This window comes from Hermetia illucens, chromosome 3 (genome assembly GCF_905115235.1).
Source record: "Hermetia illucens chromosome 3, iHerIll2.2.curated.20191125, whole genome shotgun sequence".
Taxonomy (NCBI): domain Eukaryota; kingdom Metazoa; phylum Arthropoda; class Insecta; order Diptera; family Stratiomyidae; genus Hermetia; species Hermetia illucens.
Genome location: NC_051851.1, coordinates 170,681,095 through 170,704,966, shown reverse-complemented (window position 1 = coordinate 170,704,966; position 23,872 = coordinate 170,681,095). Strand labels below are relative to the sequence as shown.

General features: G+C 45.7%; 2 protein-coding genes across 3 annotated transcripts; one reads left to right on the top strand and one right to left on the bottom strand.

The window, feature by feature from the left end:
* Window positions 1-1,031: 1,031 nt before the first annotated feature.
* LOC119652928 (inhibitor of growth protein 4) lies at window positions 1,032-9,184 on the bottom strand. 2 transcript variants are annotated; one of them, XM_038057314.1, is made up of 5 exons: window positions 9,043-9,184; window positions 8,625-8,984; window positions 2,389-2,543; window positions 1,426-1,581; window positions 1,032-1,363 (listed from the first exon to the last, which is right to left on the bottom strand). In XM_038057314.1, exons 1-5 carry the CDS (start codon window positions 9,077-9,079, stop codon window positions 1,262-1,264), a joined length of 810 nt encoding a protein of 269 aa, XP_037913242.1. In that variant the 5' UTR covers window positions 9,080-9,184; the 3' UTR covers window positions 1,032-1,261. The 2 variants fall into 2 exon arrangements, with proteins under 2 accessions (XP_037913242.1, XP_037913243.1); XM_038057315.1 differs by having other exon boundaries at window positions 2,425-2,543.
* Window positions 9,185-10,010: 826 nt separating this feature from the next.
* LOC119650959 (protein SMG5) lies at window positions 10,011-22,971 on the top strand. Its single transcript, XM_038054205.1, has 5 exons — window positions 10,011-10,818; window positions 18,273-21,000; window positions 21,061-21,193; window positions 21,252-21,410; window positions 21,533-22,971. The coding sequence occupies exons 1-5, from the start codon at window positions 10,781-10,783 to the stop codon at window positions 21,754-21,756; spliced, it is 3,282 nt and encodes a 1,093-aa protein (XP_037910133.1). The 5' UTR covers window positions 10,011-10,780; the 3' UTR covers window positions 21,757-22,971.
* The last annotated feature ends 901 nt before the right edge of the window (window positions 22,972-23,872 follow it).

The window sequence follows — 23,872 nt, the reverse complement described above, 5'->3', positions numbered from 1 at the left end:
ATTTCTCTCAGATCTCAGATCTCTCGTGGGTTGACGCTACAGCAAACAAGGACCAATTCTACATGCACTTATCGGTTCATCCCCCGCTAAGATTATCAACGCCTAAGAGAATGTACATTTCAAACTCATCCCATACGAAGAGATCTCTAGAAAAACGATCCCTCGCATCTGGTTGCCGCCGAATTACACGGACAAGGACAAGCCCGTCCGAATCCACCGCCTGAGAGACTGAAAGAAATCCAAGAAAATTGAAAATTTGCACGACCTTCGGCCCGCCAAAATGGCAAAAAAAAGGAAAATCCTCAGATTCCTGTGGACGATATCTCGATCGTAAGGGCAGGCGGCCCAGATTCCAGAAAAGCAAGAATTTTTCCGCTCCCACGCCGGAAACCCGAGATATCGCGGAAAATCCGCGCCGGAGAGGCTGGTCGAAATCCAAGGAAATTGAAAAGTTTCACGACCCCCGGGTCGTCAAAATGGCCAAAAGTGCGTCAGATTCCCGTGAGCGATGTCTTGATCGAAAGGGGAGGCGGCCCAGATTCCAGAAACGCAAAAATTTTTACGCTGCCATGCCGGAAACGCGAGATATCGCGGAAAATCCGCTGCCGGAGAGACTGCCCGAAATCCAAGAAAATTGAAAATTTCCACGACCCCCACGTCGTCCAAATGGCCAAAAATACAAAATCGACGGATTCCCGTGGGCGATGTCTTGATCGAAAGGGGAAACGGCCCGCATTCAAGTCACTGGTGAGGCTAATTTCACTCATGAACTCAAGATGATAAGCAAGTGCGGATTTTGAAAGAGTCTGTGGTGTGCCTTTACCACCAAAAAAGATCCTCAAAGCAGGAAGAAAAGGAACTGTGTTTCAGTGGGCAAATGCGGCCACCAATTGCATTCGTTTATGCACTGCCCACTGGAGTGAAGGTGTCACCTATTCCGCAACTAGTGCCTGGGGATCTTGAAACCAAAGATTTTTGAGATCCTTTTATAGTTTACCTAAAAACCGGAAAAGCTTAGTAAAACACAATTGTATCTTTTTTAAAAACGTCTTCTTCTTTTCCAATGATTTCATAAGCCAAAGACAATTTAACTGAAAACAATTTTGCACATTTTCAACTTTAACAGTTCAAAAAGAAGTTTCTACTTAACAAAATACACTTGTCCCTTAAATCTAACTTCTTAGAGCTACGCGGATCTGAACCCTTTCATCGGTTCCCATAATTGTCATTCTGCTATTCTCCCATTAACATCAAACAAGAATTATTTCTTCTTCCTATCCTGGGAACACTTTGGACAGAACCACTTGCCTTTCGGCTTTATTGTCAGCCCGACACATGCAAAGTGGAACCATTCAATCGGGCACTGAAACGAGAAGCAAACGATTTGGTTAGAGGACGAAAAGGACCTTGGAATTCGTAACTTACATCTGGATTATCGCATCCAATCATCTCGCCATAAGATACTTGATGGCACAGGCAGTAGGTTGGCTCGTTGGGGTCAACAGGCATGTCGAGAACATCACTTGGATGCGGCGTCAGATGACCACCGTCTCCCGAACCCTCTTCTATGTCTGCTGATTTCTATTTAAAACGAAACAACAGCACAGAGAGAAGTGTTTAATGTGAACATGATCATCTACGAGACTGGAAAAAGCCAGCATGCGAAAGTAATAAAAATGAATATGAAAATGAATCATGCATGAAACAGGCAATGGAGCTTAGAATTATTTCTGGAAATCAGGAGGAGCTCAATGAGTTAGTTCCTACCTGTCATGGCTTCAACCTCACTCTTTTACTATAGTTTAGGCAGTTGGAGTGGAAAATAAGATGAATTTCAAACTATTTGTATCTGTGGGTTCTTATGAATTCCAGAGAGTGCATCTACAAAGTCATGGAAAGTAGGCACTGCCTAAGGTACTTTGTTAAAAATAAAAACCAACTAAAATCTTACAGAATCTCCGTCCTCTGAATGTTAAAAGATAGTTCTAATGTCAAAAGGTGATAAAAGCAAGCCAATCCATTCTTAGAAAAACAAAACACAAAATTAACAATTCAAACACCATCAAAACTATTAACACGCCCAGCCGCATAGTTTTCATGTGTACAACGTCTGTAGCGATAGATCAAACTAAGAGAAAGCCAACTGGAAATAGACAACGCAGTCATTCAGGACCACTACAAATCATACAAATCCAAAGTGATAAATCAGATACGAATCGTGCAGCGAGCACAAATGCAAGTCAAGGGACATCCTTTTTGGTCCTTGCATTTGCGCTGCAGCCACCGCCAAACTCTACTTTGATATCAACGCTTCTAACGATTACGAAAAGGAATTAAATTCGCAAATACAAAATGTAATGATGTTAAAGTTGATGAGCATGAGATTACCTTCTGGCCCTTGCGACCCTCTTTTTCTTGATTTACCTTCTGCTTTTTCTTGCCTGGACCGCTTGTTGAGTTTGTGTTACGCCCTTCATCCTCAGATGAGGCCGAACGTTTTTTCTTACCCAATGCTTTGGCATCCTTTGTTTTTTTACGACCCTCTGTGAAAAGGAAATTACAGAATTAGAAAATTCATTCACTACGCAGCGTTTTCCAATTTTAGAGTTGCAAAAAAAAGGGGCGGGACAACGCAAAACAATTCGAAATATTTCGCTCACGGATTGGTTAACGCGTTTGCGGAAATCGACTCTGGTTATAAAAGTAGCATTTTGGTATAATGCTGTGAATTTGATCTCTAAAAGATTTGTCTACACAACCCAAATAAGATTGCTTTACAAATATAAGATCCTTTTTCTAGCTCAGACCAAAAAAGAAAGATAGAAACCAACTCATTCTAGGTGCAACTCGACTAAGCACTGCTGCAAATAAAATCGATCGAATTACTATGGAAAGCGGCTTCATGTCATGCCAAACAACTGTTTCTCTATTGCTTTGTTTGGATCCGCCAGGAAAATTCATTGGATGGCATGCAAAATTTCCTATTTTGCCTTATAACATAATTTCTTTTCCTTTCATTTGATTCTCTCATGTCCATTTCCCTGTATCCAATCTCGACTCCACATCCATAAAAATTAACATCATGTAAACATCAATTTCAAATAATAATAATAAAACTCCGCCGTAGCTGGTCCCAAGCCCGGTTGTGAAAGGAGGAGGGATGGATGATTTCAGTCTGAATGGCTGTACGCCACCGCAGCGTCTCAGGGGGTATGTGAGGAAAGTGCAGGAGCTTTTCAGTCTTGCAGATTACTCACTGAGGAAGCTATCCCCACATCTGGCAGCTAGGGATAAAATGCCCCACCAAAAGTGAGAAGAGGAAGAAATTTGAGGTCCGGTACGGATAACCGGCGGGAGTCGCCTGACTTGGTGACTGAGTCGGGCTCCCGTAATGGACAGCACGGTGACGAAACCGCCAGTCGTGGGGGGGTTCGACATTTAGGCGCCACGACGACCAAGAACATTGCTCCGCCTGTTACAGCTATTTCACCACAGTTTGGTGGCGACCACTTCACCAGGTTCGCGTAGACAGCGGATGAAATGAACCTCACCATCATCCGCTCCTACTACGAAATAACGGCGGGGGCGAGTATAACATCTTACCGCCCCCTGTTGCACCAGAGATTCATCGAGCGTTTCCCGCAATTCACGCACGTGACTGTGCAGCGAGTCGCAGACCAATACCGCTTTATAACTCGCAGCGACACAACCTCGGCAATCATGAGGGAGCGTGTTCGACTTGAAGTCACCGCGGAAACGATGACGGTGACCGAGAGGTGCAGGCAACAGTTTCAGTACTCGCTAAAGCACTCTTCTTCACCGTCCAGCTGAGGTTCGGGACGAATTCCAAAGAGGGTGTATAGAATTCTCGGATATGAATCCTTTGCATAGACCAGGTATTCCCAGGCTCTATGCATCTCCAGCAACTCTGGGAACTCTATCTCAAATCAATGAAGAGATTGCATCTGTGTGCTGATATGTCACTGCTGCAATTACAATCACTTGTGTATTGTAGGGCAGTTACGGCTGTCAGACTGCACGGGCAGAAGATTCGCTTTCGTGTTATTTGCTTGAGTGACCAAAGAGATCCACCATGGAAAATTCGTCTAGAACGGGACTTAGTAAGGCAGGATATTGCTAGACTGATTCAGATCAGCACTGTCAATGTCAGCTGACGGGTGAAAAATAAAGTGTAGAGGGTTTATCGGAACTATGCCATCCCCAGTGAGATACCCGTAGTTGCAATTCTGCACACACTAAAACAGAAACTTTCTGTCATATGCAGTCGGTTACGACGGTATGGCGAAAGTCATTCCAGACGTGTCCAGAATGCAACATACACGAGGAACCAGCGGAGCTTTTTCAGATCTCTCAACGAATCTCAACAGAGCGTCCAGACAGTACAGTTTTCGGTGACGGAAGCGAAAATGTATTGGGGTGGGCTTTGGAGATTACCCGCACAGCAAGCTAAGTGGATCACCGCCGAAGGCACCCGTCATGCCAATACGCCTGCCATGAATTTTGCGGATGTTACCGAAGAGAAAGTTCGACGAGTCATAAACAGTTCGAAGAACTGGAGGGGTCCAGGGCTGGATCGGGTGCAGAATTTCTGGTATAAGAAATTTATCAGCGTACACAGTCGGTTGGCACACAGTATAAATGAGGTCATGAGTTGGCCGGAAGAATTTTCACCCTTCCTCACTGCGGGGATTACCTGCCTTATCCCTAAGATCCGCACTCGTTTGTGCTGTTGGCGTCACCCGCTGGAATTTGGCACAGGGACAACAACAGCGATGCTCTACATACGGTGGTGTATCCAACGTCAATTGTGTTTTAGCAACAACAAATATGTAAGCAGAAATAACAGCATCCGCAAGTTAGGTCATTCAAGCTGCTTGTAGATTTCCATTTAGGGCATGTTTATAAGGGTTTCGAGGTACTCGTAGTGCTCCTACAATATTTGGTCTACGTTATCACAATGACAACAACCGCAGCAACAGCAGCTCCAGGAGCAGCAAGCATCGGCATCGTCGGCATCGGGCAAGTTCCAGTGTGTTCATCTGGCCGTGCATGCTATGTCAAGTGGTATGGAATGCTTGCAGCGTTTCGACGCGACAGTAGTGGCAGATTCCCGCACGTTATTTGAGTTTATTGTGCTATGGCTGCAGTAGCGGTACGAGTGCCTCCTTTTTGCCGACGTAACCCGGAAGCCTGGTTCTGGCAGTTCGCGCTCGCGGGCATCACTTCTGATGCTACAAGATTTAGTCACGCGGTCTTCGGCCTAGACGAGGAGTCGATTCGACTCATCCAATCAAGTGTTTCGGCTCGAACGCACCCTCATCAAGCATGAGTCAGCAAAGCTGAATCATTTGATGACGGAGGATACCTTAGACCACCCATCCCCGAGCCAACTACTGCGTGATATGAAGTATTTGAACGAGGATAAGGTTGGGATTGAACTTCTGAACTCGCTCGATCAGGTCTTCAGGACCCGCTCTACTGACAGTCTTTGGATCACTTTTGAATAAGTAGCAACAATACAGCAACATACCGAAAGTAGTCTCCCACAGCCAGCTAAGCATGGTGTACAGTACCACATCCGCACTAGTAGCTCTCATATCATCTCAAAGGTGCGTCCATTGCCACCCTAAAAGCTCGCTGTTGCTAAGAAAGAATTTGACACACTTTTAAAGCAAGGTATTTGCAGACCATCAAATAGCTGCTGGTCTTCTCCACTACACATGGTCCCAAAGTCCAACGGCGATTGGAGACCTGAATGCTCAGACCATTTCAGACTGCCACCCCATACCACTCATCCACACCTTTGCACACAACCTCGCTAACTGCTCTGTGTGTTCTCACGACCTTGGACTTAGCCAAGGTGTGCCATCAAATCCCTGTAACTCCAGAAGATATTCCGAAAACGACAACGGGCACTCTTCGGATTCTTTGGATGCGTTTTGATTTGTGCAATGCGGAGAAAACTTTTCAGAGGTTCTTCCACTCTGTCTTGCGAGACCTTATGATGTTTTGATCGTCTCTTCTTCAGAGTCTGGGCATCTGAAACATCTCGAATGCATTTTTCAACGTCTCCTTGAGGCCGATCTTGTACTTAACTTTGAAAAATGCAAATTGCTTTTACAGAAGGTGAAGTTTTTAGGCCACATGATTTTCTTTAAGGGAATCCAACCGGATCCATGACAAGGTTCAGGCCATCATAGACTTCTCACGATCCAAGACGATGAAGGATCGAAGGTTTTTGAGCATGTTAAACTTCTATCGTCGTTTCTTGCTCAAAGCCGCACAATACCAAGCGATCTTCAATGCCTACTTGTTTGAACCCAAGACTAAAGACTCACTCGTTATTGCATGGTCTACAGAGGCCGTCCAGGCTTTTGAGCTAGCCAAACGATAGCTGGCTGTCGCTACACTCCTGTCATTCCCTCAAACAAATGCATCTCTAGCTGCATTCGTTGATGCGTTAGACATCACGGTAAATGCGGCCTTTCACCAAAAGGTGAACCAAATCTGGCAGCCGTTGAGCTGGCACCTTCGATCGTGAGCTATTAGCCGCGTACATGACAATAAAGTACTTTCGATACTCCTTAAAAAGCAGGCCGCCCATAGTGTTCACGGACCACAAGCCTGTTATCTTCGCGTTTAAACAGAAGCCGGACAAAGCATCCCCTCGTCAGCTCCGGCACCTGAGCTTCATAAGCCAGCTTACTTCGGACATCAAAGATGTGTCCGGCAAGGATAATGCAGTTGCAGATGTTTTGTGACGCGTTTCAGAAGTTAAAATCCCTACCACAGTCGATTTTTCGGCTGTGAACAGTGGTCCACACCTCTAAGAAACTCGAAGTTTGTACCCATGCTCTGGCGAGGAATGGTGCCGATGTAGCCATCATACGAGGGCCCCTTTAAGGTACTCGAGCGTTAGGAGCACACGTTCAGTCTGGACGCCGGCCGGTAGGAAGCCCAAGACCATCCCCTACGACAGACTGAAGCCTTTCTTCCAGAAAGCAGCGCGAATGTTGGGGCGTGAGAACGTTCGGAAGCGGTGGCGTTCTCCAAAGCAGTCCTTCCATTGGCATCCCGCTTCCAGCAACTAACGGGAGAATAGCTTCCACCGCGGTTTATACTCCTTGCTTTTCCGGGACAAGAATTTCCAATAACAATCCCAAAATTAAAAAAAAATCCAGGCCACTGCGGTTTCGTCCAGGGCAGAGACGCTGCCTCCGCCCTGGGGGCAGCTGACCGAAGTGGTTAGCAAATGTAGTTGGCTCCCTTTTATTAATTCGCAAACACGTAATGAGTGCGAATTATATCCTGGGGTAAAATTGCTCATTTCTGAAAAAAAGGTGACCGAAACTGAAACATTTCTTATTTAGAATTCAGACAGCCCTGAATCCGCCATCCACTTAATGGTGGACCAGACCTACACACAGGTGACGTCGTGGAACTCCAGCAGACGCAGCAGCTGACAACCGGGCATACAGCGTTCCCTGACGTTGGATGCCCTCATTCGTACACGGGTCCAGGGAAATACAGCATAGCCCTCTGCGTTTTTGCAAAGAAGCCTCGACGTAGCGTTTCGGTTAGCTCCACTTCACTAGGTACGCACCGCAGGCAACAACATCAACAAATTTCTGCATAATTTCATAGAACTCTGCGAAGTTCTCCATAGGTACCTTTCCCCGTTGGATTAGTTCCTAGAGATCTAAGCCACTGGGCTCTGGAAGCGCACTCGAAGAGCTTGGTTCGCGTCCTGTTAGTGAAAGCGGCCAACTGATCTAGTAGTATCTCCAGTAGCAGTCCACAGTATTACGCTCAAACGGCATGTGTATGTTGGCATAGTCGTCCGAAACTCCCTGTAAGGATCCATCGAGGGAGGCATTCTGGCTGGCTAGAAAACCTCACATTCCGCGTAATGAGTGGGTATTGTGCACTAACCGATCGATTGGCAGTGCACTCAGGAGATGTTCTGGCAGCTCCGGAAGGGCTGGCAGTGAAGAGCACCCGGAAAAAATTAACTTTTGCTAACTCCTCTTGTAGTCGCACCAAAGTTTCCAAAAGTGTTTGCTTTGACCCACCCGAGGTGGTCTACCGTGTGGTGTAGCCAACGAGGGGATCACTCTGAAGAACTTGTTGCCGGATCGTTAGCGTTAAGGTGCCACAGGACGATCTAGGGGAAAACAAAGGCGTTGGCCGCAGTTTGCGCTCGGTGAGTTTGATCGAATGGTGGCCACCACGCTTTGAGTTTACACTTTGTGTAGAGTTGTCGCTAAAATACGGCTCCTTTAGAAAGGGACCTCCCTTGAAAGTATGAAACCTTGCATACCGAACACTTATGAGCTTCTGGGACATGTTTATCGCAGCACTTGCTCACTAAACTTTCAAGTTGAATATTCCCAGCTTTGAATAACGTGGCTGTCCCTGTTCCCTCTCAGCTTCTTAACGAAGAACTCACCTTTTCCTTGGAATCACTTTTGAATCAAAATAAAGTCTTCAAACATTTTTTCATGAGCAAAACACTCTCACCAGGTACTACCTCGCAATCATACTCCTCAGGTGCTGCCTCATCTCCACAACCAATTTCACCTCACAAACTTCACACGACTTACTCTTGGTTCCCGTCTCCTCCGCCTTACTATGCGTCGATATCGCCTTATCCTGAATCTCTCCCTCAAATCTCGCCAGGTCCGAATCCAGCCTTCGAATGTGTTTATCCACCAATTCGTAGGTCTGAATCGCGAGCTGAACCTTGTCGTCCCCGTACTCCTTGGCCTTGTTGAACAGTTCCTGGATCTCCTTCAGTTTCTCCTTCTTCACATCGTCCGGGAACGTATCCTTGTTGTCAACCAAACGCTTCATGAAATCCTTGGCCTTCTCGTCGATATCTTTCATGAGATTCTGGGCGCGAGCATCTAAATTCCGCATGAGCTTGAAATTTCTTTGGAGTTCATTTGGAAGCGATTCTAGGCCTGGGGAAAATGGGAATGAGAAGTAGGAATGCGGGGTTTGGTAGAATGTGTTGCTTACCGTCAAGATAGTGTTCTAAGTATAGCGCAGACGACATTTTCCATTAATTAAACTCAAGGCAAAAGCATCAGCAAGCGAACAACCCTCGAACCAAGAAACCTATGGCGCTGCTTGTTTACATGTGAAGTTCCGTCACCTTTCTCGTCTACCCCTTCAGACGTCAATTCACAATCACAAAATTCACGAGAATCTGTCATGGATTTGAAATTCAAAACAATCAAAACATTAAAAATTCACGAAATTCTGCCTTTTCCTAACTCTCTCCCACTTTCCATCGATTTCAATCTAATTCGCTTTTGATTTTCACGTCATTTGCACTGGCATTTGGCTACCAAATTCAGGCCTGACAGTTGGAAGTGGTTAACGAGAATTATCGGGACGAAATTAAACTAAGAATTTAGTTTGAATATTGCATCAAGATTAGCTCATTTTTCCTAGTTTTTCGTCTCTAGCGTGAGTAAATTTGTATTTAAGGGTTGGATGCGCGTTAGTTGCAGCAGGGACGATCTGGGAGGAAACTTTTTTCGACGAGAGAATGGAGTTCGCTTGGAAACGTGCGAAAAGTATCTGCGAATTTGGTAGTTTTCAACGAGATGATGGCACGCTGGGCTTGGGAAAGTAAGTTTTGAGCTTTGTTTGTTTACTTTACAATTGTTTTTGGTGGAAATGTCTATATTTGTTGTGATTTATTTGGTTTCTAGTGGAGATAAGGATGGGAGTATGTTAAAATCTTTTCTTCCAAATCGGTCCCAGCAATGACAGTTGTCGTATTTCCATCGAAACATTTCAAAGTCTAGTTTGAGATGAAAATTTACCAGAAAGATCCCCGGTTTTCTCTGAAAATTGGATTTTCTCTGGGATTTCTTGGTTCAGAATTTCAAATGGCCGCTCATATTTAGTCCCGCCACCAGATGCCTCCCGGGCCACCCGCACCAGACGTCACTACGACGGCGCTGCCAACCTTACGATTGTGCTCCAAATTCTATCCGACAGCCGACGGACAAAGATACATTTTCCGTGGACATCGCACACTTAATCGAGAATAAATTCTAATTCGCCTGCACGTTCGCCATAAAAACCATTCGCGGATAAACGTGTTGACCCCCTCTCCAATTGCGAGTGCCACTTGTAATGTATTGGATCAGTGATAATGCGGGAAAAATGATAAAGCGCCTCGCACTCGACCTGACGGAAAGTTCGCATGCAGAAAAGTCGAAATCGTTCCGCAGCCAAGTCGTGAAATTTGCATCTTGACGGGACTGCGACACGGGCCAGCCTATGGGAATCTAATTTACGAATAAATTCGTCCAATAAACGTTCGCACGCAGTAGAAACGAACCAGAAGCAAACGCAACACGATCACCGCGCAATCAACACCCAAATCCGGAATCGAAAGAGAAAAATTTTTTTTAAGGAATCGCGTCGGCATTCGTACAAAAATAATTAGCCAAAAAGTTTTCGGTAAAGTGCAACGTCGCGGGCGGGGGAGCAGTTGGTCGTTGTGGATTTTTCTAGTTCACGCGCATCGCGCAGATATTCCCAGCCGAATTGGTGGGCGAAACGTCAAAACGCGTCGCGAATTTTGTTTGATTTCATCGCGAGACATTTCCTCTGTGAAGTTTTGTTTAAGTCCAGCCGGGCAAGGAGCGTTGTCAAGGAAGCAGGAGGCCAGGATTGAGGTCCGAAAGTGGGTTTCGAGTCGGTGCAGTCGCCAGCATTTGCAGCCACCGCCGCCGCAATGGAACCTTCCAGCAGCGACCCGAAGGAAACCTATCGGTGAGTGGGGCCCACGGGGCTCGAGTGAGTATTTTGCATGAGAAATGAGTGGCAGGCGGGGGGTTTTCGTTGCTTCCGTACGGATTCCGGACGTGGAGTTGTGGAAGGTCGCGGAGCAAGTCTCGCGACTCGGGGACAGCGTGGTTAGCTCGCGGCCCAGACGTCACGGTCTAGTCATTTGTGCGGGGTCGTCAAGGGGAGGAAGGGAATTTGCATTCAAGTCGGGCTCGTTGCTATCCACTGGTTGGTAAACATAAACAAGCATCAGCCGCGAGAGAGGCACAATCCGTGGAGCACGCACCGCGGACCTGCCGCCTCGCTGGAGGGTGGAGTGCGAAAATATTTGCTCTTCCAATCGCGAAACTTGGCCGCGTGCGAGTTGTTTTTCGCAATCATTCCTCAACGACGGGGGTCGGTCCCACTTTCGTCTATCTTTAGAGTTGCGGACTCGGCGTCGAGACCGTCGTTTTGCTTGTTTTGATCGTTCCAATTGCGTTCTTTGGTTGTAGCGAGACTTGCCGTGCGTGGAGTAAACAAAGATCCAAATCGGAAAACAGAAAACGTTTTTACGTCACCGTGAAATGATTCATTTGGATTTTCGCGTATAGAAAGCCGCCAAGTAGTGACGCAGCTTCAATTTCACCACATGCTTTTTTTGGGAAATTGGCGCACAAAGTCAGTGACGCAAAGACTACTGGACTAGGAAGGGAAGAGTTCAATATTATGAAATTTTCAAGCACAAAACGCATTCCAAATTGCACAAGAGGATTCCTAAAGTGTGGCTAGCAAGGCTGCAGGATCGACTAGCAAACGTTACTACCAACTAAGCTCTGGCGCCACTACTTAAAGCCCAGAGGCCTACTTGACTATCCAATTGGGAAAAATCCCAAATATTCAAAAAAATGCTCACCACCCTTGGTATTGGCGCCACCAACTGAGCCTTTGCTAACTATTTAACGTCTTACTAGGTCCCAAAGTAAAACCCGCCCCGTTTGAAAAATGTTGGGCACACTCGACTCATAATTTTGAAAAGCGAATTTCGATAACAGATGGAGCCCATCATGCGTTTTTGTGCATTTTAATTTGACACATGGTGACCTTCAGATGTTTTCGTTCATCTAACATTCGCGTCAATCTTTGGATTTTACTCAGTCGGGCTGAGATTTAATTTAGTTATAAGAATACCCCGGAGATAGGGGCTCGTTTTGAATGCAATTTAGTTGCCCTCTGCTGTCGCAAAGATAATAGCTAAAATAATAATGACATTTATGGAAAAACTCTTCGAAAATCTGTTCACAAAGAAAGGGCTGGTTTCCATTTCGGATCCTTCTATACTGATCACATTAGGACGTAGGAAATCCGGCCGGTCAAAGGATAGTATAGATCCCAAAGTGAAACGTAAAAACGATGGACAATGGAGCCTGGAGAACTCTTGCTTAACCAACATCAATAGCTCTGCTACCAAACTCTATCACCACCTCCACGTGGTGACCGCTAGGATCTCTTTCGTAATGAAAAGCTGCAGATGGAAAAGGATGAAGGTGAGTCTTCCGCGCCTGAATACGGGACGAGTTACACCAACTGGCCTTCCAGGTTGAGGGTTAGGTAGGTTTGACAACCCTACCCGGAGAATCGAAGCCACGAAAGGAGCCGGGATCCGATTTTCGAATGACGAACTTGGCAACGAAAACGGACTAACCTAAGATAATGCAGCTAACTAAAAGATAATGCAGCTGCAGCGGCGAAAGAAATTAATCAGGTTTTGGGACCAGATACCTGCAAAGAACGCACAGTGCAACGATGGCTTGCCAATTTCCGAAAAGGCAATTTTGGCTTGAATAATGAACTACGCGATCAACAAGATAGCAGTACTGATGACGACGAACTGCGAGCAGAAGTTGAGTGGAATTCATCGACAACTTTACAACGCCTTGCTAAGACCTTCAATGTATCAAAATCAACTATTAGTCGCCGCCTTAAAGAAACTGGGAAAGTTTAAAAAAAAACTCAATCGATGGGTTCCACATGAATTAATCGAAAGAAGCAAAATGCTCAGAGTTGAGGTAGCCTTTTCATTGCTAATACGACATAAGAAAGAACCGTTTTTGAAGAGAATTATGACTTGTGATGAAAAATGGAATCTGTGCAATAATAGGGAACACTCAGGGCAGTGTTGGATCACAGAGAAGCTCCCAGGCACCAAACAAGAGCGGAACTGCACCCTAAGAAGGTAATGACTAAACGATAACTACTGAGTCCTACTGTCCACAATTGGACGAAATGGCCGCGAAATTGCATTTAAAACAGCTTTCTCTTGTGAATAGGCATGGACCAATTCTATTACACAATGACGTACGACCGCGCGTATCCCGTTTAACCCTGCAAAAACTACAAAAGTTGCAGTACGATGTTTTGGCTTACCCCCATTATTCTCTAGTGCTATCACCATCTTTTCCAGAGTCTGGGAAGCTATTTCCATGAAAAGTGCTACTCCAGCCAAAAATGCTGTAATTCCGCCCTTTGGAAAATTTATATGGCTTGCTGGGGCATGCATGCAAAAGAAAAAGATGATTGGGCTCGTTGGGCTCCTCCTTCTAAGCCCGTGATTTCTGGAAATGATGTAGTCGAACGTTTACGGGAACAGCCTTGAGAACGCAATCTGGGCCTTTTTCCATGTGGAAACCGCGCACGAGGCTGTCCAACTTTCATCGATCTCGCGGCAGAATACAGCAAACTCGTTCCTTACACTTATCCCAAATTGTGCAGATTTGAGTTTTAAGGAGGTTTCTAGCAAGAGTATACTTGATTTGTCATCTTGATAGATATTTGAAGATGGTTGGAAACAGACTAAGGTTTCGATGATTTTGTTTGCAATGGCCATCAACTGGTCCAAGGTGAGATCATTGTGTGATCGTTCACGCCCTTTTCGATATTCTGCTGGGAAAAATGGATTTATAATCATCTTCCTTCCAACCGATATTCCACCAAGTTTTCGAAAGTGCCCATTTCTTCTTGCTCTAATAGCTACCTTATCTTTTGTTCATATGACGCCGTGAGTTGCGCAATGAGAGTTTCCTTGAAGCTCACTACGTGAATTCATTTCGAACTCAAGATATTTTGGTTGTACAACTCAAAATTTAATTCCGAAACAAACAACAACAAATGCAAGAAACCAAAGCGCCATCAGGGATCGTTATAGATAGTGAACGTCCCCATGTATCGTAGACATCATCATCATCAATGGCGCAACAACTGGTATCCACTCTAGGCCTACCTGAATAAGGAACTCCAGACATCCCGGTTTTGCGCCAAGATCCACCAATTCGATATCCCTAAAAGCTATCTGGCCTCCTGACATACGCCATCGCTCCATCTCAGGCAGGGTCTGCCTCATCCTCTTTTCCTACCATAGATATTGCCCTTATAGTCTCTCCGGGCTGGATCATGCCCGATCTGGATGAAGGCAGTTTGTACGTATCGGGTCGTTCTCCCCATCACGTCGATATCGTCAGCATAGGCCAGTAGTTGGGTGAACTTAAACCTTAACCTTAACCTCTTGCATTTACCTCAGAATGACGGATCACTTCCTCGAGGGCCAGGTTAAAGAGGACGCATGATAGGGCATCCCCTTGTCGTAGACCGTTGTTGATCTAAAATGGTCTTGAAAGCGATCCTGCTGCTTTTATCTGGCCTCGCACATTGGTCAGGGTCAGCCTAGTCAGTCTTATCAGTTTCGTCGGGGTATCGAATTCTCTCATGGCTGTGTACGTTTGACCAGACGAACTTTTTCTTAACCAATCTCTACGTGGCTTGGCTATTGGGGTGAGCACAGCGATGGTATGTACCAAAAATAATTTTGCTTAGCGCCTTGGGAACAAACGGTCTGGCTACTGCGGTAAATACGAGCTTAGACAATTAAGTAATGAGACTTATTTTATATGCCGCGCTTGTGGTAAACCTGCAACCTTCAAATTCCCTTCCCCTTCCCCGGCATACTTCCCCTCTCCATTGATATATTCACCATCACTAGCTTCTTTAGTTCGCCTGCTGTGCCCTGTTGAGTGGACGTGTGTTGGTGGTGCTTGTCACGAAAATGGTGAAGCGAGCAACGCGTCGCGATAAAATTTTGTGCCAGATTGGGCGAAACAACTCCGGGAACGTACGCTAAAATTGTAAAAGTGCATGGTGATAGTGCTCTTAGTTGTGCCCAGATGTTTCGATGATATAAAGAGTTTAAGGAGGGGCGTAAAAGCATGGAAGACGAAGTACTGAGCGGGAATCATCGTGTGGCATCGTGTGCGCGCCCTAATCCGTGAAGATCGGCGTTTACCAGTTCGAATATTGGCCTCGGAACTGGGTATGAGCCGTGAAGCAGTCAGACAAATTTTAACAGACGATTTCTGAATGAAAAAGTTGTGCGCGAAGATCGTTCCAAAGGATCTATCTGAGGAGCAAAAGCAGTATTGAATGACCATCGCAGAAGGCTTTATGGAACAAGTAAAAAACGAGCTGCTTGATCGATATATGTCACCCTATGACTTCTTTCTGTTCCCTAGAACAAAATCTCGGTGGTCAAAGGAACCCATTTTGAGTCAATTACGGACGTCTAAGCGGCCGTGACGAGGGTATTTGCGGACATACCAGTCAAAGCGTTCCAGAAATTAGTGAAAAACGCGCTGTATAGTTGCCCAAGGGGACTACTTTGAAGGGGACGGCGTAATTTTTAAATATACGGATTTTATGGAATCAGTCTCATTACTTAATTGTCTAACCTCGTATGTCGCAATAGATTGAATGGTTGTCTAGCGTTACTAGAATCAGCTTCAACGATGTTGAATTTGACGAAAGAAGATCTTATAGCTCGGAATCTGTGACTTGTTCTTCCGCTGGAAGTTTAAAGTCGAAGTCCGATGGCACAGAAATTGAATCTATTCTAGACGTGCTCGATCCTCGGTGTGAACTTCTGTCGCCGTGCTTCTGCTCCAACACTGCTCCTACTGCGATATTATATGCACCGGTGACAGGTGCGCTCGGTTGGAAACAGACGAGTAACGTTGCTGCAACAGTGAGATTTGAACCGCAACCTTCCGTACGATAGCCTTGTGCTCTAACCACTCAGTTATCCGGATACTGGACACGAACATGGCTCTTGGACTAAAAATATATAAGGATAGTCCTGCAACTTTGCCAGTCTTGCTGCCGTGAATGCATTTACGCATACAGTGTTGGCCTCCCGCAACGGTACAACAAACTCCTCCCCGATATCAGAGAGCTAGCCTGGAATCGTTTGTGACATTACTTCGGGCTAGCCCCCGTTCTCTCCTGCGTTGCGGAGCCTTCAAACCAGGGAATTCCTTTCACCAACGTTAGAAGAGAGGAGGAAGGAAACTGTCAGTTTAGGGAATCCTCTGCCATCCGGCCCTGCACCGGTCGAGCTCTATCTTCTTTGCAACGAGAAGAACACGAACGTAATGCACAATACGGCTCCACCTGTCAGCGCTCCTCAGCATCTCCTCGAAAATTGCTTGGTGAGAGAACCTCTGTGTCTAAATAGAGCTGACGAAGCCCATCCTACCTTCCACAAGAAGAAAAGGTACGACGGATGTCGTCCACAACTCTATTTCAAAACATACAATCTTGTGCAGGTAACACTGGAAACCTCCATGTCCATTTAAGAACTGGGTAAGGAAATAGTCAGTCTCATCATGCTTCCGATTCAGCCACGCACCTAAATTGCCGAAGAACCGCGCAGCCCATCAACCTCTAGTTTCATTTTGCCAAAAGAGTTGCCACTCATCTAGGGTGCGTTGCCGTTCTTCATGAGCAACCATCTATCTTGGCTCTTCTCCCTTGAGCTTGTATATGGCTTTACGTTCCTTGGGAAGAAGGGCAACGGGGATCTCTCCCACGATCACCATCACGACGGGTTCAGAGACAGTGCGGTACGCGTCACGCAACTCTTTTATAGAGAAAAATGGGCAGTCTTCCGCGCTGTCCGCAGAGTCGACTTCATTAATCCGTACGGGATGAATAACACCCTTAGAATGCAGTCCAACTGCTTGGCCGTAAGTGAACAGGGTTTCCAAAGAGCCCCGATTTTTCGAGTTCCAGTTTATAACCGAGTCCACACGGGTCCTCATTCTTCTCGTCGACAAGATCCTGTCAGCAGCGAGCTTTGCTCTTGTTTATTGCGCTGCGGCGTCTCCTTTTGGCTGATCTGTACTCTGTTACTATGGTGCATGTCTCCTCCCGGTCGTTTAGACGTTGTATCAAGCGACGGAGTCTGTGACACACCTTCCGGAGGTCTGCTATTTCCGCCCTCCACCAATACATAGAAGGTTTGCCACGTCTCGATGCTCTTCTGGGAGTGGAGGCTCCGCAGGCCGTCGATATTAGGTTCATAACTGAACTTACGACAGTGTCAGCTGCAGCGCCACTGCCCCCAGGAGTACTCTCCAACGCGGCCCCATCTGCTCCAAGAGTCCACCTTCGTGACGTTCCATGCACAGAAAGGGCGCCGGGGTGGCGCACACTGAAAGTTTGTGTCAGCCACTTCAAAGACAATCTATTGATGGTCGCTTGCCGAGAAGTCTTACAGAATTCGCCATCTGTCCACCAGCGACACTCGCAGCCTGGGGACGGGAACGTTGGAGCGGATCCGGTGTTTAAAACTAAAAGTCCTGTTCTCGGTACCAATTTGAAAATTCGTTTCCCCCTGGAGTCGGGGTGAGGCATACCTCATTCAAGATCCCTGGCATTGAAGTCACTTCCGAAAAGGGTCCGCCTATCTGTGTCTAAGATAGCATCTTCCAAAGCAACAAGCCTGCGTCGAAAGTCCGGCACCGTCTCGTTCGATGTCACATAAACACACAACGTTACCCCTAAACACCGAACCCAGAAAAAGTCGCAGTCTTGGGCAAGAACCCTAAGATGGGTGCCGTCCTAGCTCGTTCAAGTTCTGCTCTGAAGACTGGACACAGCCCGAGCCCGCAAAGTGCGCGTTCTCATTAGAAGCGCCACGGTTCCTGCATAGGACGCAGCTTTCCTTTTCGTTGCAGTCGCCTAAAGACTCTTAATGAAGTTCCCAAAGGAATTGTTTTTCTCGAGAGCGTGCGGTTGTGGAGAAGGATAACATTTCGTTTTCTTAGGGAAACGATTTCTCTTCCGCTTTTCCAACGCTGACATCCGCGGATTTATTTTTGACGATTCCTTCGGGGTTGTCTCCGCTGTAAAACCTGACCCCGTCATAGGTGCGTCCTTATATTCGGACCCATCTCCACTGGAGCCGGACCATCGCTATTCTTCGGGTTCTTTTTAGTTTTAACTGGTTTATATTCGACCTCCGTTGGGGGTGGAAGCATTTTTCCGATTACACTTTAGTGGGAAATCCTTCAGCACCTTTGACCTTTTCATTTGTGTTTATGAACTCTGATTTTTCCATTTTCTCGTTCCAGAATCATCTACAATATCGCCAAAGAATTAGACGATCTAAAGAAATCCGCCAATAACATTCCACAATTGTTTGATTCATCTGTGGAAAACAAGCGACAGGAACTTGTCGAGCGATGTACAAAGCTTCTATTTGTGTACAACGAAAGCATCGGCAAGAAAACTCGCGAAATATTATGGCGTAAAGGTTTCTACGATTTCATTGCCCTCAGCAAGAAATTCTACCATTGCAAGGATACCGAGAACGCGGAGAATGACAAGGAATCACAACAGCTTGCCATGACACGAAACCGCGAAAAAATCCGAGACTTTATTTTCGACGGAATTCGAAGCTACAAGCATATCGCCATCAAAATTGAGGAACTTTACGATTTGGACCTACAATATCTGATCGATTTTACCATAATTAAGGATGAGGACGACAGTCTGAAAGCGGTTAAAGGAAGCAACCCGAATCAGGTTGCGAATGGACACTCTGTTGCGGACAAGTCGCTGGAAGCGATCAGCTATGCGTTGGATATCGTGCACTCTTCATTTTTGTCGCTGGGCGATTTGCATCGTTACTTCATCGACTTCCATCTCGACAAGACTCTTATTACGAAGGAAATGACGGCTCGCTTCTACTTTGAAGCGTTCAAGCTGAACCCTACAATTGGAATGGCGCAAAATCAGCTCGGAACCTTGTTTTATGGGCAAAATTACGACTTAGACTCGATATACCATTATTTGTACTCCCTTATTTGCACAGTCCCGTTCGATTTGAGCGAAAACAACGTATGCAGGTTGTTGCTGGCTCATGTGGACTATTTGGAGGGTCTAGACCCCGATAAGGTGGAGTTTAGCCTTCGCGACTTCTACGCCAGGTTTTACCTAATTGTCGACATATTTTTCTTCGACAAGGATGTACCGGACTTCAACAGTCTTTGCCACTGTGTTTTGATAGATCTGCGCAAAATTCTTTGCTCTAATTCCATAAACATTGCGGAGGGTTGTCTGTTTAAAATTGTTTGTATTTTGCTGTTTTGTTTGTCCAAATTGAAAATGATAAACTCTCAGAAAGTTTACTCGCTGAATGCGTTCCTTGTCGCGGTTTGTTCGGATTTGATAGATGCAAGCATTGTGAACTTGGAGCAGTATATTCTCACGAAGTCGAAGCAGAACGCGAAGTTTGAGGAGGAGTACGCGGAAGCGTTCAACAAGTTCGAAGCGGTTGTGAGGAAGAGTCGGGAAGACTACAAGTTATATCAGGAAAGGATCGAACCTAATAATCGGAGCACTTTGAGCTCCCATAATAAATCGGCCACAACTGATTCGGAGGGCCGATCGCAATTGTCCGATGTTCATGACAAATTGGCGGTTAATAATCAACATAACAAGAACAACGCGACTCGAAGCAGCGACGAAGCTAAGGAGTCTGATCTGAAGACACCCCTGTCTACTAAGAGCAAGCGTCGCAAGATGAGGCGTCGCCGCAAGAGATTCCAGCACTCCGACGAGAGTAGTTGCTACGATTCCGAGTCTGACTACGACACGGATCTGAGCTCGAATGAGGATCAAAACGATGACTACTCCGACCTGAGCTCTAATTTTGAAAGTGATTTTAGTGACATTGAGGACGATGAAGGAATTAAGCCAGAACGCGATGATGAAGGCTTGGAGGACGAGGGGAAACAGACAACTTTCTCGGAGAATGAAGACATTGTTATTGAGGAGGAGAGCATTATCTATCCGAATGGGCGAGAGACTCCCGATTTGCTGAATGGAATCGCTCAGATTAGCATCACGAGTGCACCACTGAACTTTAAATCTGATAGCGAAGAGGATAAGAACCTTCGAAATGGAGAGAATGGCGAGGACCTTCCACTGGAGCCTCCTGTAAAGCTGAAGTATCGGAATAAGTACTCGAAAATTGATCCGAATATTATCATCGACTTTGCGCAGAAGGAGAGCACAATGCGCTGCTTGAAGATACTCTTCGATTGGTTGCGCATTAACCATGAAATACTCTTCGGGTGCTACCACTCGAATCCGGAATTCATTCATAAGATCATGAAGTTGCTCAACTACTGCAACATTGATATTTTCACACGAAAAGTCTACTTCGATAGGGGCTTCATCAAATCCCCGAATGTTCGTCAGGACCTTGATCAATTGTTCGAAATTCGCTCGACAATTCCACTCAGCGAAGACGCGATCCTGAAGAATTTTGATCTTTTGCAAAACACTCAAATTCCACTCGACTGGGAGCTGACTATTCGGGAAGGCATTACCAAAAACGAGGAGAACATCATGCGTATCTTCAAAATGGTTGATTTTGGCTTCTTCATTTGTAAAATGAAGAAATTCAACTATAATTTTTGTGCAAAGACCCGACGCTTCACGGAGAATTTAAGGAAGAAACGAGAGAAGAAGAAATCGTCAAGGCGCCGTGAACGTCGTGCTAAGAATGGGCGCAAACGTGAAGGTCAGGTTCGTCGTTTTAGCGAGAGGCGCAACAGCACAAGGAAGGGTTATACAAGCAACGAGGAGAAGGATACTGTGGAAGAGACCCGCAGTACGTCGATACCGATCCAGCGGAAGGGCTACTTGAGGAATAGGAATCAGAATAGCGAGAGCAAGACCATGACGAGCAGTGGCGGAGATGATGAGAGGACTTCCTCGTTGGCTGGTAATAAGTGCGAGATTATGGGACAGTTGTGGTTGAGGAATGAGGTTGAGACGTTGGAAACTAAGGTAAGGAAGGCGGGGGGGGTGGGGATTTAGATTGATGTGATTGTATCCTTTCGATTTCAGATGAAGAAGAAACCGATGAATGTCATCCTTACGCCGTACATTGTCGTTGATACGAAGTCCTTGACCGAGTACACGAATATTGTGAAGAATTTGGTTAAGACGAAGAAGTTTATCGTGTTGATACCGAATGCAGGTAAGTTTTGGTGGAGATCGGTCCGTTTTTAGGATGTTCGAATGTTTTTTGTTTGCAGTTTTGTCCGAACTTGATGAGCTGAAGAAAAACAGCGACCGCGCACGCAATGTTATTCGCTGGTTGGAGCAGGAATTCCGCAGGGGAAATCGTCACATGCGCTCGCAACGTGACAACGAGTCGCAATCCTTATCCTTCCTGAAAATCCCGAAGAAGCTTGGTATGTATAGAGCTGACCTTTTCACTGCAGAATGAGCCATTTAGAGTGTCACCTGGTCTCTATGCTGTGGAGGGGGAGTTTTCCTGTTGTATTTTTGGCTCATTTAGTTGCACGATTTACAGATCGCGACGCTACCTGCTTCCTCCAAATCGTGAAATTCTGCAACTACATCGTCACCCATCACTCCGACGGCATTGAGCATGACGCCAACGTCCTGACCTACCTATCCGGCGACAGCCTACACGAGAAATGCATCCCGAACTTCAGCTACACTGGCATCTTGGAAACGATCCCGGTACGCTTCGATCAAGTCGCAAACTTTTACGATAAATATAAGAAAAAATGAGACGAATGCATATGGAATGCCCCGGGATTAAATCTTGTGATTTTTATCAAGAAAAAAACATTGTGAAAATGGAGATTTACGTTTAGATACCGAGCGACGCATCACGTGCAATGGCAGTTAAATCCAGGAACAACGAATGAAAATGACAATTAAGAATTTGGAAGCAAACAAGTTTCGCGATGAAACCCTCACATGTGTCGTCTCTAAAACGGACTCGAATGTCAAATCAAAACAAACAAAAAATCGCCATAAAATCAACTTTAAAAATAACAACAGCAGAACAAAAAAAAACGTAAAAAATCAGTCAAAATTTCGCGGAATATTCTAGAAGTATTAACGTCGTCTACGCATCCTCAGAAAGCTTATCGCGTTGCCTAAAAACATCGGGTAGAAGTTACAAAAAACACATTACAGCTTGCACTCGTCATGGATTTCGTCTCTCTAACTTAGGACAAACAAACAAACAAAAAACAAAGATCTGGTTTTGGTTGAGTTGCTTTCCGTATCCTAATCGGCAAGAAAGAGCTATCTTGGCTTTCGGACCACATTAGATACTTGCGACCCTCGAAATCCAACCTCGCAACGCTGTCAATGTATGTAAGCCCTCGTTCTTCTAGGCAGTGTGATGCCTTTTATTTTTGTGTCGATTATTTCTTCTTTTCCGGGACTAGTTTTAATGGTTAGAGAGCAAACAATCGTAAATTAGCTTTAGTCGGACTTTTTGAAATCCAACCAGAAATCGACTAAATTCCATTTGAAGGTGCAGAGCGAACTCGGAATAGAATGGGAGTGGGTGGGATGTGTCCTTGTCCGGGATGCATTCTGCTAACTTTTACGGTTCGAGGCCGAGTTGTTAATATACCACTTTAGATTGATTGGGAACTGTAGAATGCCTGTCTGCCGTTTCTTTTGCAGATAGTTCACTTAGGATCCTTGTAGTAATGGTTTTTCGATTTCTTCATAAATTCTCAAGTACATGCAGTAGAAATGTAGCTCTCTCGTGGCGTGGCTGCTTGGAGAGAGTGTTGTGTTCGTTTCAGTTTTCATTTCCCCCTCCCTTGCCGTGTTCTATGCACAGTAATAGTGACCTTAATCCTTTTTTTCTTGCTTATTTTTCTCTGTACTAAATTCAGATGGAAATCTATGCTATTGCTATTTGTAATCCGGAATATTAAACCTTTTTATTTTAAACTAAATATATCTGTAAGCAGCAAAGATTGTGTTTTATTTCTTTGTCCTTTGGCCCAGTTTTTGTTGGTATTATTCATTCAAAGGTATCGGTGTTGAAACAGATGCGCAGCGTGTCCAACCATGCATTCTTTGAACGTATCTCCAGACGCTTTCGAGCAACATAGGTGGATATGAAAAATCCGGGTAATATGTAGTGTGCAGCCGTGTCACCGTTGAAATTTTCACGTCTTCCATAGTAGGTAAATGGGTAGGTATCAGGGGCCGTTCCGAAGGGCCGAATTAGCCCCCTGGTGTGCCGTCTTGATGCCAAAAATGTCTAAGACCTTGACTACTGCAGGAGAGACAAGAAGAGCAGAATCCCGCAGGCACAAATCTTCAGAGCCAACTCGTGCCGTTTACGAAGAATAGCAGATCCCCCACCCCGCAACCAGAGATCTCTTGGAAGTCGTGAAAGAATTGTTTTTCTGTTGTTCGCAGCCTGGACAATCGCAAAGGAAGTGCTTAAGTGCTCCTCCTTCCTCTTCGCAGCATCGGCAAAGCGAATTGTAGGATATACCAAGTCTGGCCAGTACCCCGTGGAAAACACCTGCATTTGCACGTGTTTGACATAAAACCATTCGCTATTGGGTCTTCTCATGGGAGGACCAAATCCTCCTCAACTTGACGGTGATGAGCCTTCGCAATCTGAAGTCAATGGCTGTTAAGTAGTAGCCAGCGAGACGCCGACTGTACCAACTAAGGAATCGTCAAAAGCGAAGCCCCGCTTCGACAACCCGTCAACGCGCTCATTCCCATCTAGATTGCTATAGACAGGAATGCAAAAGGGGAAGCGGGGAAGGGGAACCATCGACCAGCCTCTAGTATCACGAGTACTTCGGCTTGGAATACACTGCGGAATCCCCGAAGGCTGCACGACTCAACTAAA

Excerpts from the sequence above, each read along its gene's own strand:
- LOC119652928 (XM_038057314.1), bottom strand. The coding sequence starts at position 9,079 with ATGTCGTCTGCGCTATACTTAGAACACTATCTTGACG. Across the intron at positions 8,985-9,042 it reads CTTAGAACACTATCTTGACG|GCCTAGAATCGCTTCCAAAT; the intron begins GTAAGCAACACA and ends CATTTTCCCCAG. Across the intron at positions 1,364-1,425 it reads TTGGATGCGATAATCCAGAT|TGCCCGATTGAATGGTTCCA; the intron begins GTAAGTTACGAA and ends TTCTCGTTTCAG.
- LOC119650959 (XM_038054205.1), top strand. The coding sequence starts at position 10,781 with ATGGAACCTTCCAGCAGCGACCCGAAGGAAACCTATCG. Across the intron at positions 10,819-18,272 it reads GACCCGAAGGAAACCTATCG|AATCATCTACAATATCGCCA; the intron begins GTGAGTGGGGCC and ends TTCTCGTTCCAG. Across the intron at positions 21,001-21,060 it reads TTGAGACGTTGGAAACTAAG|ATGAAGAAGAAACCGATGAA; the intron begins GTAAGGAAGGCG and ends TTTCGATTTCAG.